The sequence below is a fragment of the Panthera pardus genome, unplaced genomic scaffold (assembly GCF_024362965.1).
Source record: "Panthera pardus isolate Hobbes unplaced genomic scaffold, ASM2436296v1 HiC_scaffold_27, whole genome shotgun sequence".
Lineage (NCBI taxonomy): Eukaryota > Metazoa > Chordata > Mammalia > Carnivora > Felidae > Panthera > Panthera pardus.
The window spans coordinates 66,920,063-66,938,268 of record NW_026526843.1 but is presented as its reverse complement, the minus strand read 5'-3'; the positions used below and the strand labels follow the sequence as shown (position 1 = coordinate 66,938,268).

Here is an 18,206-nt window from a genome sequence, read left to right as displayed (position 1 = left end):
TTGATTAACCTCATACTTTAAAAAAATTTAAAAAAAGATATTATAGAACTGAAATACATGAAGTACAGTGTTTGAGGTGAGGCAGACATTCCCATTTAGTTAACATATATACATGATTACGCCTGGTAAAGAAATCTCTCTTTTTTTTTTGGTGGTAGTACAGTTCTCACTTGATGTATGCTTCAAGCAATTTTGGAATTGTGAAATTGTTACAATGTTAAAAATTTGAAGAGTCACTCATTTGATAAGTTATTGTATCATGCCATTCCTGACTTTCCCAGACAAATCTATCCTCTTTCTCCTGTGCTTTGTACATAACACCACTACTATAACATTTATAAGGCTGCACTATAATTCACTGGGTAAGTGTCTGTGTTGCCTATAGCATCTAGCCCAGTGCCTGGTACATAAGTGAGCAAGATTCTTATGAAAGAATGAATGAAGCAAACACAAAAACATATTTGGAAAATTAATGCAACTTGTTAACTTGAGTCCCTGTAATGGTTAATCACTCATTAAACTCAAGATCCATCAGTCTGCATTTCCTGTGACTAGGAAATAATAGCTTAGTAAGAGGCCCCAAGCAAAGTATAGGCTTTGAAAAAGTGACCAGCAGGGAGTTTGCTTCAGTTTGTCGGAGAGATGTGATGTGATGCAGGTAGATTCCAAGAATGATGGCCCAGAGCTTGGAAGTTACCTATATCCTAGTAAGATTATGCTGAATTTAGAGCAATAAATGTGAAGAAGTAACCTATCATCTTCTGAGTGAGAGCCAGAAAGAATCAGGTCAAAGGCGACAACAGGACTTGCATGAACTCCAAACCATAAGGACTTTCTAAGAGGGTCAAAGAAAGTGACTACAAGATCAACTAATACTTGATCTTGGAATAAGATTTGGGCTACATGGAGAAATACCTTCCTTATGTCAAAATATTTAGTAGACTGGGACCTGGAAACTAGGAGCACATTATAGTCTGAGGCTAGAGGGAATGGCCAAAAAGATAAAAACCAGGAGTCTGGTTCTGGGAAGGAGTGGGATATCCATCCCAGCTTGTAAAGCATCAGCCCAAATTAATCTCAGAAGTTTCAGAAACTTGACTTGGAATTTATCTCAGATAGGGTTGAGTAAAGGGCTCAGTATTTTGTAATAGTCAAGCTATGCTGTGGCTACATCTCAGAAATTAACTAGGATCTGAGATCTATAGTCAATAAACTTGTTAATTTCTATGTTTACATTTTAGTTTCCCCCCTTTTAAAGTAAAGTTTCTTTACAAAATTTCAACTTTGCACTTGAATTAAAAAGAAAAGGGGGGCGCCTGGGTGGCGCAGTCGGTTAAGCGTCCGACTTCAGCCAGGTCACGATCTCGCGGTCTGTGAGTTCGAGCCCCGCGTCGGGCTCTGGGCTGATGGCTCGGAGCCTGGAGCCTGTTTCCGATTCTGTGTCTCCCTCTCTCTCTGCCCCTCCCCCGTTCATGCTCTGTCTCTCTCTGTCCCAAAAATAAATAAAAAACGTTGAAAAAAAAAATTTAAAAAAAAAAAAAAAAAGAAAAGGGACTTTGTACTTTATAGCTAGGATGGAAGAAGGGAGAAATCTGTATATTCCAAGAGTCATATTCAGTATTAAAAGCTCTAAGAGTTAAGGCCCTGTTGGCATAAATTATGAGTGCCTATGAGAGATAGAGAAAAGTCACCTCTGACTGTTGGTCCTTTCCTCCTTGGTTGATTCCATCTCAGTTGAGATCTACATAACTGCCATAGAAATCGAGTTTCTGAAATAGGTGTTAGTAAAAAGGTAAGGAAACTGGTTTTGAGCTGTATGAGATTTGGCTTAGCTATAATTACTAACAGACCATTTTTGGTGAAGAAGAAAAGTATACACACACACATATATACACAAAGCACACACACACACACACACATATATACAAAAGCCAGGCTCTGGTTCTCTAAGTGGCAATCCATTATCTAGGATAAATCTTTATTTATAAATTTGCCCTTTTGTGGCTTGATTTAACATTGTATTAATTTCTAACTGGTGCTATAACAAATTACCACAAATGTAGTGGCTTAAAATAACACATATTTAAATTCTTACAGCTCTTAAAGTCAGAAGTCCAAAATAAGCCTTATGGGTATTATAAGGTAAAATCAAAATTAAAAGGTCAGCAGGCTGGTTCCTTCTAGAGAATTTGTTCCTTGCCTCTTCCAATTTCTAGAGGATAAGGCTAGCAGCCGTATCACTCCAATCTCTTGCTTCTGTCCCCACATGTCCTGCTTCTACAGGCAGATATCCCTTTGGCTCCCTCTTATAAATAGGACACCTATGATTACATTTAGGGCTCACATGGATAATCCAGAATAATCCTATTTCAATCTCTTCAGTTTCATCACATTGTCAACTCCCTTTTATTATATACGGTAACATTCACAGGTGCCAGGGATTAGGGCCTGGATGTCTTTGGGGACCATTTTTCAGCCTTCCACAGTCCATACTCTGGCCCCTAAAGATTCATATCCCTCCAATTTACAAAGTGCATTCACTCCACCCCAACATTCCCCAAACTCTCAACACATCACAGCATCAACTGAAGTACAAAATACCTTCTAAATATCATTATTCATAAAGCTCCACGTCTCATCATCTAAATCAGGTATGAGTGAGGATCTGGGTATGATACATCCTGAAGCAAAATTCCTACCTGTGGACCTTTGAAACTAGAAAATAAGTTATATTCTCTCAAAATACAGGCATAGAATACAAATTATAGACATTCTCATTCCAAAATGGAGAAAATGGAAGGAAGGAGTCAACAGCCCTGTTTGGGGCTTTTAAAATCTAACTGGGCAAACTCCATTAGGTTTCAAGGCATGGTAGTAATCCTCTGTGGTTTTAGGCTCTGCCATCTGAGCCCAAGGCACCTCCCTTGAAGTCATACTTCCTTTTTCTTGAAGAGTAGCATTTGTTTAAAGCTTAGTAGTTTTATCAGCCTGCTTTCTGGCTACAGAGTTTGGGAAGTCCAATATCCTCCTTTAATCTTGTCCTCTCTCTGTCCCTTTCAGTCCAATTTGGCATTGTTTCTGCATGTAGAACATTCTCAAAAACTTTGTATTACATATATGTCATGGCGGTTCATGCCATTAGCCAAGAGGGTCCTCTCCCAAGATCTTTCCTGTATAATAATATCTCTAGTCCTAGATTCTGCTGATATGGTTGAGGGAATCCACGAGTCACAAGCCTATTCTCTTTTTTTATTTTTTTTATTTTTTTTTATTTTTTAATATATGAAATTTACTGTCAAATTGGTTTCCATACAACACCCAGTGCTCATCCCAAAAGGTGCCCTCCTCAATACCCATCACCCACCCTGCCCTCCCTCCCACCCTGCCCTCCCTCCCACCCCCCATCAACCCTCAGTTTGTTCTCAGTTTTTAACAGTCTCTTATGCTTTGGCTCTCTCCCACTCTAACCTCTTTTTTTTTTTTTTTCCTTCCCCTCCCCCATGGGTTTCTGTTATGTTTCTCAGGATCCACATAAGAGTGAAACCATATGGTATCTGTCTTTCTCTGTATGGCTTATTTCACTTAGCATCACACTCTCCAGTTCCATCCATGTTGCTACAAAAGGCCATATTTCATTTTTTCTCATTGCCACGTAGTATTCCATTGTGTATATAAACCACAATTTCTTTATCCATTCATCAGTTGATGGACATTTAGGCTCTTTCCATAATTTGGCTATTGTTGAGAGTGCCGCTATAAACATTGGGGTACAGGTGCCCCTATGCATCAGTACTCCTGTATCCCTTGGATAAATTCCTAGCAGTGCTATTGCTGGGTCATAGGGTAGGTCTATTTTTAATTTTCTGAGGAACCTCCACACTGCTTTCCAGAGCGGCTGCACCAATTTGCATTCCCACCAACAGTGCAAGAGGGTTCCTGTTTCTCCACATCCTCTCCAGCATCTATAGTCTCCTGATTTCTTCATTTTGGCCACTCTGACTGGCGTGAGGTGGTATCTGAGTGTGGTTTTGATTTGTATTTCCCTGATAAGGAGCGACGTTGAACATCTTTTCATGTGCCTGTTGGCCATCCGGATGTCTTCTTTAGAGAAGTGTCTATTCATGTTTTCTGCCCATTTCTTCACTGGGTTATTTGTTTTTCGGGTGTGGAGTTTGATGAGCTCTTTATAGATTTTGGATACTAGCCCTTTGTCCGATGTGTCATTTGCAAATATCTTTTCCCATTCCGTTGGTTGCCTTTTAGTTATGTTGGTTGTTTCCTTTGCTGTGCAGAAGCTTTTTATCTTCATAAGGTCCCAGTAATTCACTTTTGCTTTTAATTCCCTTGCCTTTGGGGATGTGCCGAGTAAGAGATTGCTACGGCTGAGGTCAGAGAGGTCTTTTCCTGCTTTCTCCTCTAAGGTTTTGATGGTTTCCTGTCTCACATTCAGGTCCTTTATCCATTTTGAGTTTATTTTTGTGAATGCTGTGAGAAAGTGGTCTAGTTTCAACCTTCTGCATGTTGCTGTCCAGTTCTCCCAGCACCATTTGTTAAAGAGACTGTCTTTTTTCCATTGGATGTTCTTTCCTGCTTTGTCAAAGATGAGTTGGCCATACGTTTGTGGGTCTAGTTCTGGGGTTTCTATTCTATTCCATTGGTCTATGTGTCTGTTTTTATGCCAATACCATGCTGTCTTGATGATGACAGCTTTGTAGTAGAGGCTAAAGTCTGGGATTGTGATGCCTCCTGCTTTGGTCTTCTTCTTCAAAATTACTTTGGCTATTCGGGGCCTTTTGTGGTTCCATATGAATTTTAGGATTGACAAGCCTATTCTCTTTAAAGAGCCCACTGTGTAAATGAATACACTGATCTTTTGATCTTTCTGAAGCACTAGCAAAAGGTTGTCCAGCCATACCCTTGACCTTTTTTTCCAGAGCATGCTTTCCAAACAGTAAATCTCCTAATTTTATCATCTTTTCCAATCCGAGAATTTCATCAAGTCCTAGTTCCTTTTTGCTTAACTGCTCTTCCTTCAATTTACCTCTTTCCTCTTGCATTTTACTATAAGCAGCCAGAAAAAGCCAGGTCATGATTTCAACACTCTGCTAGAAAATCTCCTCAGCTAAATATCCAAGTTCATAATTTGTAGTTGTGTTTTCCATATAATAGGACACAATTCAGCTAACAATCTCCTGCTGTGACTATATGACAAGGATCCTTTTCCTCCAGTTTGCAAGAACATGTTCCTCATTTCTTTCTGAGCACTTACCAGCAATGCCTTTAGCATCCCAACAGTTTAAGGCAATATAGGCTTTTCTACCATGTGACTCAAAATTCTTCCAGCCTCTATCCATTACCTGATTCCAAAGCCACTTCCGCATTTGTATATATTTGTTACAGCATCACCCCATTTCTCAGTACCAAAATCTGTATTACTTTCCCATTCCTGCTGTTAACAAATTACCACAAACTTAGTGGCTTAAAACAACACATATTCATTCTCTTACAGTTCTGGAGGTCAGAAGCCCAACATGAGTCTTACAAGAATAAAAACAAAATCAAGGTATTAACAGGGGCGATTTCTTCTGAAAGTTCCAGGAGAGAATCTGTTCCTTTTCAATTCTAACCAATAGAGGCTGTGGGCATTCCTTAAAAATCTTTGGCTCATAGCTGCATCACTCCAATCTCTTGTTCTGTTTTCACATGTCCTACCTTCTATACTATGAACTCCTTCTGCTTTCCTTGTATAAGGACACTTGTGATTATATTTAGGGTCCACCTGGAAAATCCAGGATAATCCTCCTCATCTCACGCTCCTTAAACTAATCATACCTGCAAAATCTCTTCTGCTATATAAGGTAATATTCACAGGTTCCAGGAATTAGGACTTAGATAACTTTGGGGGCCATTATTCAGTCTTCCAAAAAGGGTAGTTTAGAAACTTTTGCAGATCCTTTCTTTGTTTTTTCAGTTAACAGCATAGTAATTTCTTTAATGTAAAATCTGTAACAAATTGTATAAATCTGTAATTTGTAGTAATTTGCTTAATGTGTCGATCACAAAGTTTCATAAATTAAATAAAAATTGCATACTAATTAAAATAAGTTTTAGATTAAATGAAATTTTAAAATTTTGTCAACCAATTCATTACATGACAAAGTATAAAAAGACCTAAAAACAAGTTCCTTGGCTATTACTTTACCTAAAATTAGCATGTATTCAAAACAGAAATATAGGTCTCAAGAAAGGGGAGAACATGTTAGTTAGGCATGCACTTGGAATGAAGATACAATATTGTTTGCTAACAGTTATGCCCTAAGTACTAGACTTCATAAACACATCTAAAATTATCAAGCCTGCTCAGGATATATTGGGTCAGAAACTTAGGTTCCAGAGACTCCAAATCCCTTTTCAGATCCAGTTGAATAAAGCAGTTACAAAACCAAGAAAAAATAAAAAGGAAAGAAATCAGCCTGTATTGAATAATGCTTTGATTATTATAATGATTATTAAGGCCAGTTTCCTTACCTAGGCTGGAATAAATGTGGCTGAGAATACGGGCTGGTTGTACTCTGATAGGGTATACCTCAGCAATGGTCTCTACATCAATTCCCTTGTCCTTCAAAATGGCCTTGATTTCTTCTGTCTCAGCTAGAATGGAAACTAAGAAAGAAAGAAAGATGAGGTCAATAGAAACTTTTATTTTAATAGGAACCTAAAAATCTCTCAAGCCACATAATTTCTTCTGAAGGGAAGAGAAAGAAAATGGGAGGAAATCAATAGTTATTGAGGAACTTTTATGAAACACATACCATGCTAGGTACATAACACTGTTACCTAAATGAAAATGCTAAAAGGATCTCTTGACTAGAGAATTAGGTTCTGCTTTTTTGGCTAAGTACCTATGTGCTCCTAGAGATTGCCACACTCTTTTTATGTCTGAGATTCCATGTGTAAGTAGGAAAAAAAAATCCAATGTGAGGTGTGTTATAGCTTTGGTAATAGTTGTTTCTCCAAGGCTCTTTCTTATCCATACCCTTAAGACCAGACAGATTTTGAGGGTAATAGTAAGAATTACTGTATAGCTAGAGAATGGTAGAAGACAAGGTAAACTTGGAATATAGAACTGGGGTACCATAGATAAAATTGTGTGTGGTTCTTTTGGGAGTTGGGGGGCAGGGATACCACTTCTGTAGATTCTGAGCCTGCCAAACCTGGACAGCTCCCTTTTCAAAAATTTTTTTAACACTTTACTTATTTTTGAGAGACATAGAGAGACACAGCATGATCAGAGGAAGGACAGAGAGAGAGGGAGACACAGAATCCGAAGCAGGCTCCAGGCTCTGAGCTGTCAGCACAGAGCCTGATGTGGGACTCAAACTCACAAACCGCGGGTTCATGACCTGAGCTGAAGTCGGACACTCAACCAACTGAGCCACCCAGGCGCCCTTCCCTTTTCTTCCTTTTATATTTATGTCTGTGAAGTGGTTATCATACTCAATAAGCAAGAGGCCAGGCCAGTTCCCTGACTCTTTTGTTTACTCTCCCTCTAGAGGACAGATACCTGGTTGAGGGCTAATAATCCAAGTGGGGCCTCAGCTAGTTTGACACTAAGCACCAGGGGCAAACATGCACCTTCTTGTTCCTCCAGTGCTGGTAGATGTGTTGAATTGGATAATGGGAAAATGAAGGTACCATTTGGTTCATTCAAGTTGACTAGCATTTTCTATGTTGAGCATCAGGGGCAAAAACCTAGTTAACAGAGTGCCACTTTCTTTATCTTTGCCATTATCTTTTGTGTGTATCTTTCTATCTTGGGGTCCTCATGGCATTGTGTTACTGTGGTCTGGGTCAGGAAATGCAGGATACACCGATCATAGGGTCCCCTGGACATAACACAATTTTGATTACTTAGAACTAAAAACACAAAAATGACAGATTCTCCAGGGAAAATGTACAAAGGAAGAATGATAATGCAGCTAAGGAAAGTCCAGGAAAACACATGTGGTTATCCATTCATTTATTAACAAACATTTATTAAGCACCTAAGTGGATGAGGTACTATGCTAGGCATTAGGGATAAAGAGATGGATAAATTAGTCTCTCTCTTAAAGGAGCTTACAGTGTAATGGAATTACACATAAACTGATTATAAACTAAGCTGCTATGTAAATAAAGATATGCACAAAACATTATAAGCCACCCAAATGCAACACCTGTAATGTCTGGGACTGGTAGGGAGTGGTTTCAGAAAAGGCTTTCTGGAAGAGTTGATATCTAAGCTGAATTTGAAAGAATGAATGTTAGCCAGGAGAAAGAAAGGAATAGGAATGGGGAAATCCATTTAAAAAAAATTTTTTTTTAGTGTTTATTTATTTTTGAGACAGAAAGAGACAAAGCATGAACGGGGGAGGGTCAGAGAGAGGGAGACACAGAATCCGAAACAGGCTCCAGGCTCTGAGCTGTCAGCACAGAGCCCGACGCGGGGCTCGAACTCACGGACCGCGAGATCATGACCTGGGCCGAAGTCGGCCGCTTAACCGACTGAGCCACCCAGGCGCCCCCGGGAAATCCATTTTAGGTAGAAGGTACACAATGGTCATAAAACATGGAAATGAAAAAAGAATGTGTATGTATTGGGGAGGGGGAAACTACATACACTTCAATGTTGCTGTAGCATAAAATACCTTGCATGATGGTAAAAAAAAAAAAAAAAAAAGAATCTGGAAAGGCAGACAGAGGTTAGATTTTTATGGAGGGTATATGTGACACTTTAAAGATTTTGTATTTTATCCTTGGGTAATGATTTCCAAACTTCATTCTACTAAGCTTCAGGGACCTGCAGAGGGCAATGCAATTGGTAGCAGGAGTAGAGAGGACTGAAAGAGAGGCAACTGAGCAACACTCTGGGGCACTAGGAATAGTTTCAACCCCAACAGTTGAGCTCTTTTTTTACTTTACATTTTATAAAAACATTTAGAAAATGCCACCAATGTGCTAGGCACTGCCAAATGCTAGGTGTACAGAGATAGGCACGATCCCTGGAGAAAATGACATTGACATTGAGTTCTGCTAGAAGGCTGAATGGAAATTAATCTGGCAAAGGTGAAGGTAAAAATATGAGAAGTTGTTCCAGACAGAAGAAAAAGCAGAAACAAAGGCTCAAAGGCAGCACAGAACAAGGCAGATATGGGAATTATATAATGCTCTTTACAGCAGGAGCATGAAGTGTGAAGGAGCCATGTAAAAAATGACAATGGAGACAGGGTCAGGCACCAGATCCTAAAGGACCTTATAAGCCATATGAAGGAGGTTGGCAACAGAAACCACTGTAGAGTTGTAATCAGGAAAATAATATGTCCACATCTGTACCTTAAAAAGCATATTAATGTTGATGATTAAAGAATAAGCTGATAGTCTGTAGTGGGCCTAGACTGAAGACTTAAAAATCCATTGCAGTAATGCAAGTGAGAGATGTTGATTACCTAGATTAGGATCATGGCATCGGCACTGAAGAGGACTAGATGGATTTCAGAGTCATTTAGAAGGTAAAGAAATCAGGATTTTTTAAGTGATTGAATATAGGAGGTGAGAGAGGGGGAGATATTGAGAATGATTCCCCAGGAATTTATATGTGGAACTGAGAATGGTGTGTGCCTTTAATGACACAGGCATATAGGGAGAAAAGCAGGCATGGGTGATATAGTAGTAGGAGGGTACAGCTGAATAATTTTAGACATGTCGGGTTTTTCTTTTTTTAAAAAATTTTGTAATGTTCATTTATTTTTGAGAGAGAGACACACACAGAGTGTGAGTGGGGGAGGGGCAGAGAGAGACAGGGAGACACAGAATCCGAAGAAGGCTCCAGGCTCTGAGCTGGCATGGCATGATGTGGGGCTTGAACTCACGAGCTGTGAGATCATGACCTGAGTTGAAGTTGGATGCTTAACTGACTGAGCCACCCAGGCACCCCAAGACATGTTGAGTTTTTCTAAGTTTATTTATTTATTTTGAGAGAGAGAAAGAGAAAGAGCGAGCGAGCATGAGCAGGGGAGGGGCAGAGAGAGAATTCCAAGCAGGCTCCATGCTCAGCCCCAATGCGGGGCTCGACCTCATGACTGTGAGATCATGACCTGAGCTAATTTAAAGAATTGGATTCTTAACTGACCGAGCCACTAGACATGTACCTGTAGACATGCTGAGTTAGAAGTGAATGTGAGACATCCAAGTGGGGCTGTCTTAAAGGACAGCAATAAAGATTCAGGAGTCATTAGCATACAAAGAGATGAGATGGGTCAAGGAGAATACTTAGAGAAAAAGATAAGAGAACCCAGAATACAACCTTGAGAAAGTTCAACATATAAGAAATGGGCAGATAACAAAGCCTGGGGTGGGAATGAGGAGTTCTTGTCTCAAGGCTTGTATTTTCTCTATGATATAGGAAGTGAAGTCATCTTCTGAGAGGGAAGAAGTGAGGAGGTAGGGAAAGGGAGAAGGTCTGGAATAGGAGCCTGACAGACCAGAACAAATATTCTGAGTAAGAAGGTCTATGGATGTAAGTCCTAGGAATACCAACAATTAAGGGTCAAAGAGAAGAGGAAGCCCAGAATGAGGCAGAAAAATGCAAAATCCAGGTTGAAGAAGATCCAAGAGATGGTATCACAGAAGGCATGTGAGTTAAGAGTTTCTGGAAAGATAAACAACAAATGAAACAGAAAGATCTACTATGGTGTGGATTGAAAAATATCTACTAAGTTTTTCAATAACTTAAGCAAAAGCATTTTCAGAGGAGTAATAAGCCACACTGGAAAGGACTGCAGAATGCATGGAATATAAAGAAGCAGAAATTCGGATGAGAAAGGAAAGACAGGATTACTAAAGGGTGACAGGTATGTAAATGAACTAAAAAACAGAGCCAAAAGAGAGGAAGAGTTTGAAGATTAGAGGAAAGAGCAGGTTTCTAGGAAGGCTGGGGATGAGGATAGGATCAAGCATTAGAAAGAGGAGTTGGTCTTAAAGAGGAGAAGAAACACCTTTTTTTGCGACTGGAGAAAAGGGGACAAGGATAAGTGAAGATATAAGTTAAGATTGTGGTGGAGGGTTGGGAAACAGACAGTGATCATAATATTAACATTATCTAGCTAGATTAAGATATCTAACCTTGGTAGCAGGCCAAGAAAAAGGATGAAAACAAGGGATGGGCTTGAAAACAGAAGGTTTAGAATAGTGGTTGAAAAGAATGAAAATGCTGAGTAGCAGTAAGAACAAGGACTAACAGGAGGCACTGTGGGCCTAGCTGGGTTGGAGACTTCAGAATTACAGTGCTACCATCTGCTGATTTGTGTGATTTCTTTCCAGTAGAATTTAGTAGACCAGGTATAGGATCAGAAAATGCAGAATGGAAGAGGCTGAGAAGATGACAGACTAGGGGGACCTAAAGATTGTCTCATCCCACAGATACAACTAGATAACACTCACATCAGTGTAAATAACCCAGAAAACAATTTGAAAACTGGCAGAACAAACTCCACAACTTAAGGTAGGGAAGAGGCCACAATGAAGAAGGTAGAAAGGGCAAAGATGCAGTTTGGGAGCAAAATGGACTGTGGCCATCTGTAGCGGGGAGGGAGCCGGTGGCACAGAGAAGAGCAAAAAACAGACTATTACACCGAGGAGCCCAAATGGGGAGGAAAAATCCCCATAACACTTGGCTTTGAAAGCAAGAGGGGATGAGTTTTGTGAATTCCTACAACCATCAGGACTTAAAGCCTGGAATTTTAAAAATTAGCAGTTTCAGCTCTGGGAGAACCCAGAGGGCATTAGGAAGTGGAATCCCTGCCCTTTAAGAGACCACGACAAACAACCAGCAGGATATAGTGTGGAGCAGCAGCATGAAACACACTGGGAACAAATGAGAGGGAGAGTTATTTACTCATCTCAGAGCATGTCCCTGAGTGATCACAGTGAGACCCTTCCAGGAATAAAGGAGCTGGAAGGTACCATTTCTGTCCCTCACCACTCAGCATAAATACATGGCCACTGGCAGGAACCAGCAGTGTTGAAACTTGCTACTTAACTTGTTTACACCAAATCCTGCCATTCCCACATTTGGGTGGATCTGCCCTTCCCAGTCATGCTTGCCTGAGTCATGGCGTTGCAGGTCCCCTCCCCCAGAACACAGGTGGAAACCCCACCAACACCTTATCTCCCAATCCACATGTTCTGTGGGACTAAAGTTCCAGTGCCAGTGTCAGGTCTCATTTTGCACGCTGACAGGTACATACCTTGTTAAAATATGCTCCACCCAGCTAGGGACCAAACACTGACAACAATAGGCAAAGAGAGCCCCTGCAGACAACTTGACTAAAGGAAAAAGAGGCCAGGACTCAAGAGTAGGGCATACACAGCCCACATAAGAAATCCTTCCTGAAGTTCCAGGTCCTAGGGAATGGGACACCACACAGCAAGACACTATGGGACCTCTTCTTCATAAGGCTATTATCATTAGGAACAACAGAAGTAAGTGACTTTCCTCATACAGAAAAGACACAGAGACTTAGACAAAATGAGGAGACAGAGGAATATGTTACAAAAGAAATAAAAGGACCAAATCACAGCAAGAGACTTAAGTAAAATAAATGTAAGTAGAATTCCTGATAGAGAATTTGAAGTAATGGTCTTTTAAAGATACTTGTTGAACTTGAGAAAAGAGTGGAAGCCATCAGGGAGACCTTTAACAAAGAGATAAAAAAAGAACCAATCAAAGATGAAGAAGACAATAACTGAAATTAAAAATACACTTGATGGGGGGCGCCTGGGTGGCTCAGTCAGTTAAGTGTCTGACTTCAGCTCAGGTCACGATCTCACGGTCTGTGAGTTCGAGCCCCGCGTCGGGCTCTGGGCTGATGGCTCAGAGCCTGGAGCCTGCTTCCGATTCTGTGTCTCCCTCTCTCTCTGCCCCTCCCCCGTTCATGCTCTGTCTCTCTCTGTCTCAAAAATAAATAAACGTTAAAAAAAATAAAAAAAATACACTTGATGGAATAAATAGGATGCTAGAGGAAGTAGAAAAACAAATTACTGACCTGAAAGACAGAGTAATGGAAAATAATTAAGCTGAAAAAATGAGAGGAAAAAAATATTATGCAAACTGAGAATAGCCTTAGGGAACCCAGGGACTCCATCAAGGTAATAACATTCACATTATAGAGATCCCAGAAGAAGAAGAGAGAGAATAGGAGATAGAAAATTTATTTGAAGAAATAATAGCTGAAAATTTCCCTAATATGGAGAAGGAAACATATCCACATCCAGGAGGCAAAGAAATCCCCATAAAAAATCAACCCTAGGAGGTCCACACTGAGTAATTAGTGTGGCATAGTAATTAAAATGGCAAAATTAGTGATGAATAATTTTAAAAGCAGCAAGAGAGAAGACAATTATATGCAAGGGAAACTCCATAAGGCTATCAGTAGATTTTTCAGCAGATCTTTGCAGACCAGAAGGGAGTGGCATGATATATTCAAAATGCTAAAAGGGAAAAATCTTCAGCCAAGAATACTCTATCAGCAAGGCTATAAATCATAATAGAAGGAGAGATAAAGAGTTCCTCAGATAAAAACTAAAGGAGTTCATGACCACTAAACCAGCTCTACAAGAAAGTAGTGGAAAGACCATAAGTAAGAGTATGAAAAGTAGTAAGATAATTATTTTACTTACAAAAGCAGTAAAAATAAGTATTTCTGTAAAACTCAGTCAATAGATTCATAAAATAAAAGGATGTAGACTATGACACCATATACCTAAAGTGTTGGGGGGTGGTTAATAAAGACTGGGTTTCAAGGAAACAGTGGCTATAAGTGACACACTGTACCAAATGGATTTAACAGATATTTTCAGAAAATTTCATCCCCAAACAGGAGAATACACATTCTTCTCAAGTGCACATGGAACATTCTCCATTATAGATCACAATTAGGCCACAAGTCTCAACAAATTTAAAAAGGTCAAAGTCATACCTTGCATCTTTTCTGACCACAACGCTATGAAACTAGAAATCAACCACAAGAAAAAAATCTGGAAAGACCATAAATACTTGGAGGTTAAACAACATAAACAATGAATGGGTTCACCAGAAAATAAAAGAATAAATAAAAAAGTACATAAAACAAATGAAATGAAAACACAATGGTCCAAAATTTTTGGGATGCTGCAAAAGTGGTTCTAAGAGGGAAATTTACAGCAATACAAGCCTATCTGAGGAAGCAAGAAAAATCTCAAATAAAAACCTAACTTTATACTTAAAGAAGGTAGAAAAAGAAGGAAAAACAAAACCCAAAACCAGCAGAAGGAATGAAATAATAAATAAATAATAAAGATTAGAGCAGAAATAAATGATATAGAAACTAAAAAAAACAATGGTACAGATCAATGAAACCAAGAGGTGGTTCTTTGCAAAGATCAACAAAACTGATAAACCTCTAACCAGAATTAACACCTATTCTTCTCAAATTATTCCAGAACTTAGAAGAGAAAGAAAGCTTCCAAATTCATTCTATAAGGCCAGTTATCACCATGATACCAAAAACAGATGAAAATACCACAAAAAAAGAGAACTACAAGCCAATCTCTCAAAAATATACATGCAGATTCCTTCAGAAGATGGCGGCGTAGGAGGACGCTGGGCTCACCGCGCGTCCTGCTGATCACTTAGATTCCACCTACACCTGCCTAAAGAACCCAGAAAACCGCCAGAGGATTAGCAGAACGGAGTCTCTGGAGCCAAGCGCAGACGAGAGGCCCACGGAAGAGGGTAGGAAGGGCGGTGAGGCGGTGCGTGCTCCACGGACTGGCAGGAGGGAGCTGGGGCGGAGGGGCGGCTCCCCGGCCAAGCAGAGCCCCCGAGTCTGGCTGGCAAAAGCGGAGGGGCCGGACGGACTGTGTTCCGACAGCAAGCGCGACTTAGCGTCTGGGAGGTCATAAGTTAACAGCTCTGCTCAGAAAGCGGGAAGGCTGGAGGACAAAGGGAGGGAGAGCTGCTCAGCCCCCGGACGGCAGAGCTCAGCTTGGCGGGGAACAAAGGCGCTCGCCAGCGCCATCTCCCCCGCCCATCCCCCAGCCAAAATCCCAAAGAGAACCAGTTCCTGCCAGGGAACTTGCTCGCTCCGCGCAAACACCCAACTCTGTGCTTCTGCGGAGCCAAACCTCCGGCAGCGGATCTGACTCCCTCCCGCTGCCACAGGGCCCCTCCTGAAGTGGATCACCTAAGGAGAAGCGAGCTAAGCCTGCCCCTCCTGCCCCCGTGCACCTTGCCTACCCACCCCAGCTAATACGCCAGATCCCCAGCACCACAAGCCTGGCAGTGTGCAAGTAGCCCAGACGGGCCAAGCCACCCCACAGTGAATCCCGCCCCTAGGAGAGGGGAAGAGAAGGCACACACCAGTCTGACTGTGGCCCCAGCGGTGGGCTGGGGGCAGACATCAGGTCGGTCTGCGGCCCCGCCCACTAACTCCAGTTATACACCACAGCACAGGGGAAGTGCCCTGCAGGTCCTCACCACGCCAGGGACTATCCAAAATGACCAAACAGAAGAATTCCCCTCAGAAGAATCTCCAGGAAATAACAACAGCTAATGAACTGATCAAAAAGGATTTAAATAATATAACACAAAGTGAATTTAGAATAATAGTCATAAAAATAATCGCTGGGCTTGAAAACAGTATACAGGACAGCAGAGAATCTCTTGCCACAGAGATCAAGGGACTAAGGAACAGTCATGAGGAGCTGAAAAACGCTTTAAAGGAAATGCAAAACAAAATGGAAACCACGACGGCTCGGATTGAAGAGGCAGAGGAGAGAATAGGTGAACTAGAAGATAAAGTTATGGAGAAAGAGGAAGCTGAAAGAAAGAGAGATAAAAAAATCCAGGAGTATGAGGGGAAAATTAGAGAACTAAGTGATACACTAAAAAGAAATAATATACGCATAATTGGTATCCCAGAGGAGGAAGAGAGAGGGAAAGGTGCTGAAGGGGTACTTGAAGAAATTATAGCTGAGAACTTCCCTGAACTGGGGAAGGAAAAAGGCATTGAAATCCAAGAGGCACAGAGAACTCCCTTCAGACGTAACTTGAATCGATCTTCTGCACGACATATCATAGTGAAACTGGCAAAATACAAGGATAAAGAGAAAATTCTGAAAGCAGCAAGGGATAAACGTGCCCTCACATATAAAGGGAGACCTATAAGACTCGTGACTGATCTCTCCTTTGAAACTTGGCAGGCCAGAAAGGCTTGGCACGATATCTTCAGTGTGCTAAACAGAAAAAATATGCAGCCGAGAATCCTTTATCCAGCAAGTCTGTCATTCAGAATAGAAGGAGAGATAAAGGTCTTCCCAAGCAAACAAAAACTGAAGGAATTTGTCACCACTAAACCAGCCCTACAAGAGATCCTAAGGGGGATCCTGTGAGACAAAGTACCAGAGACATCACTACAAGCATAAAACATACAGACATCACAATGACTCTAAACCCGTATCTTTCTATAATAACACTGAATGTAAATGGATTAAATGCGCCAACCAAAAGACATAGGGTATCAGAATGGATAAAAAAACAAGACCCATCTATTTGCTGTCTACAAGAGACTCATTTTAGATCTGAGGACACCTTTAGATTGAGAGTGAGGGGATGGAGAACTATTTATCATGCTACTGGAAGTCAAAAGAAAGCTGGAGTAGCCATACTTATATCAGACAAACTAGACTTTAAATTAAAGGCTGTAACAAGAGATGAAGAAGGGCATTATATAATAATTACAGGGTCTATCCATCAGGAAGAGCTAACAATTATAAATGTCTATGCGCCAAATACCGGAACCCCCAGATATATAAAACAATTACTCATAAACATAAGCAACCTTATTGATAAGAATGTGGTCATTGCAGGGGACTTTAACACCCCACTTACAGAAATGGATAGATCATCTAGACACACAGTCAATAAAGAAACAAGGGCCCTGAATGATACATTGGATCAGATGGACTTGACAGATATATTTAGAACTCTGCATCCCAAAGCAACAGAATATACTTTCTTCTCGAGTGCACATGGAACATTCTCCAAGATAGATCATATACTGGGTCACAAAACAGCCCTTCATAAGTTTACAAGAATTGAAATTATACCATGCATACTTTCAGACCACAATGCTATGAAGCTTGAAATCAACCACAGGAAAAAGTCTGGAAAACCTCCAAAAGCATGGAGGTTAAAGAACACCCTACTAATGAATGAGTGGGTCAACCAGGCAATTAGAGAAGAAATTAAAAAATATATGGAAACAAACGAAAATGAAAATACAACAATCCAAACGCTTTGGGACGCAGCGAAGGCAGTCCTGAGAGGAAAATACATTGCAATCCAGGCCTATCTCAAGAAACAAGAAAAATCCCAAATACAAAATCTAACAGCACACCTAAAGGAAATAGAAGCAGAACAGCAAAGGCAGCCTAAACCCAGCAGAAGAAGAGAAATAATAAAGATCAGAGCAGAAATAAACAATATAGAATCTAAAAAAACTGTAGAGCAGATCAACGAAACCAAGAGTTGGTTTTTTGAAAAAATAAACAAAATTGACAAACCTCTAGCCAGGTTTCTCAAAAAGAAAAGGGAGATGACCCAAATAGATAAAATCATGAATGAAAATGGAATGATTACAACCAATCCCTCAGAGATACAAACAATTATCAGTGAATACTATGAAAAATTATATGCCAACAAATTGGACAACCTGGAAGAAATGGACAAATTCCTAAACACCCACACTCTTCCAAAACTCAATCAGGAGGAAATAGAAAGCTTGAACAGACCCATAACCAGCGAAGAAATTGAATCGGTTATCAAAAATCTCCCAACAAATAAGAGTCCAGGACCAGATGGCTTCCCAGGGGAGTTCTACAAGACATTTAAAGCAGAGATAATACCTATCCTTCTCAAGCTATTCCAAGAAATAGAAAGGGAAGGAAAACTTCCAGACTCATTCTATGAAGCCAGTATTACTTTGATTCCTAAACCAGACAGAGACCCAGTAAAAAAAGAGAACTACAGGCCAATATCTCTGATGAATATGGATGCAAAAATTCTCAATAAGATACTAGCACATCGAATTCAACAGCATATAAAAAGAATTATTCACCATGATCAAGTG

General features: G+C 40.4%; 1 protein-coding gene across 6 annotated transcripts in view; it reads right to left on the bottom strand.

The window, feature by feature from the left end:
- Positions 1-18,206, bottom strand: part of PHKA1 (phosphorylase kinase regulatory subunit alpha 1) — a 169,118-nt gene that overhangs the window by 94,452 nt on the left and 56,460 nt on the right. For all 6 annotated transcript variants that reach the window (XM_019439064.2, XM_019439065.2, XM_019439066.2 and 3 more), the window contains exon 14: positions 6,529-6,663. In XM_019439064.2, coding sequence (XP_019294609.2) covers positions 6,529-6,663 — 135 coding nt within the window. The remainder of the gene's footprint in view (positions 1-6,528; positions 6,664-18,206) is intronic.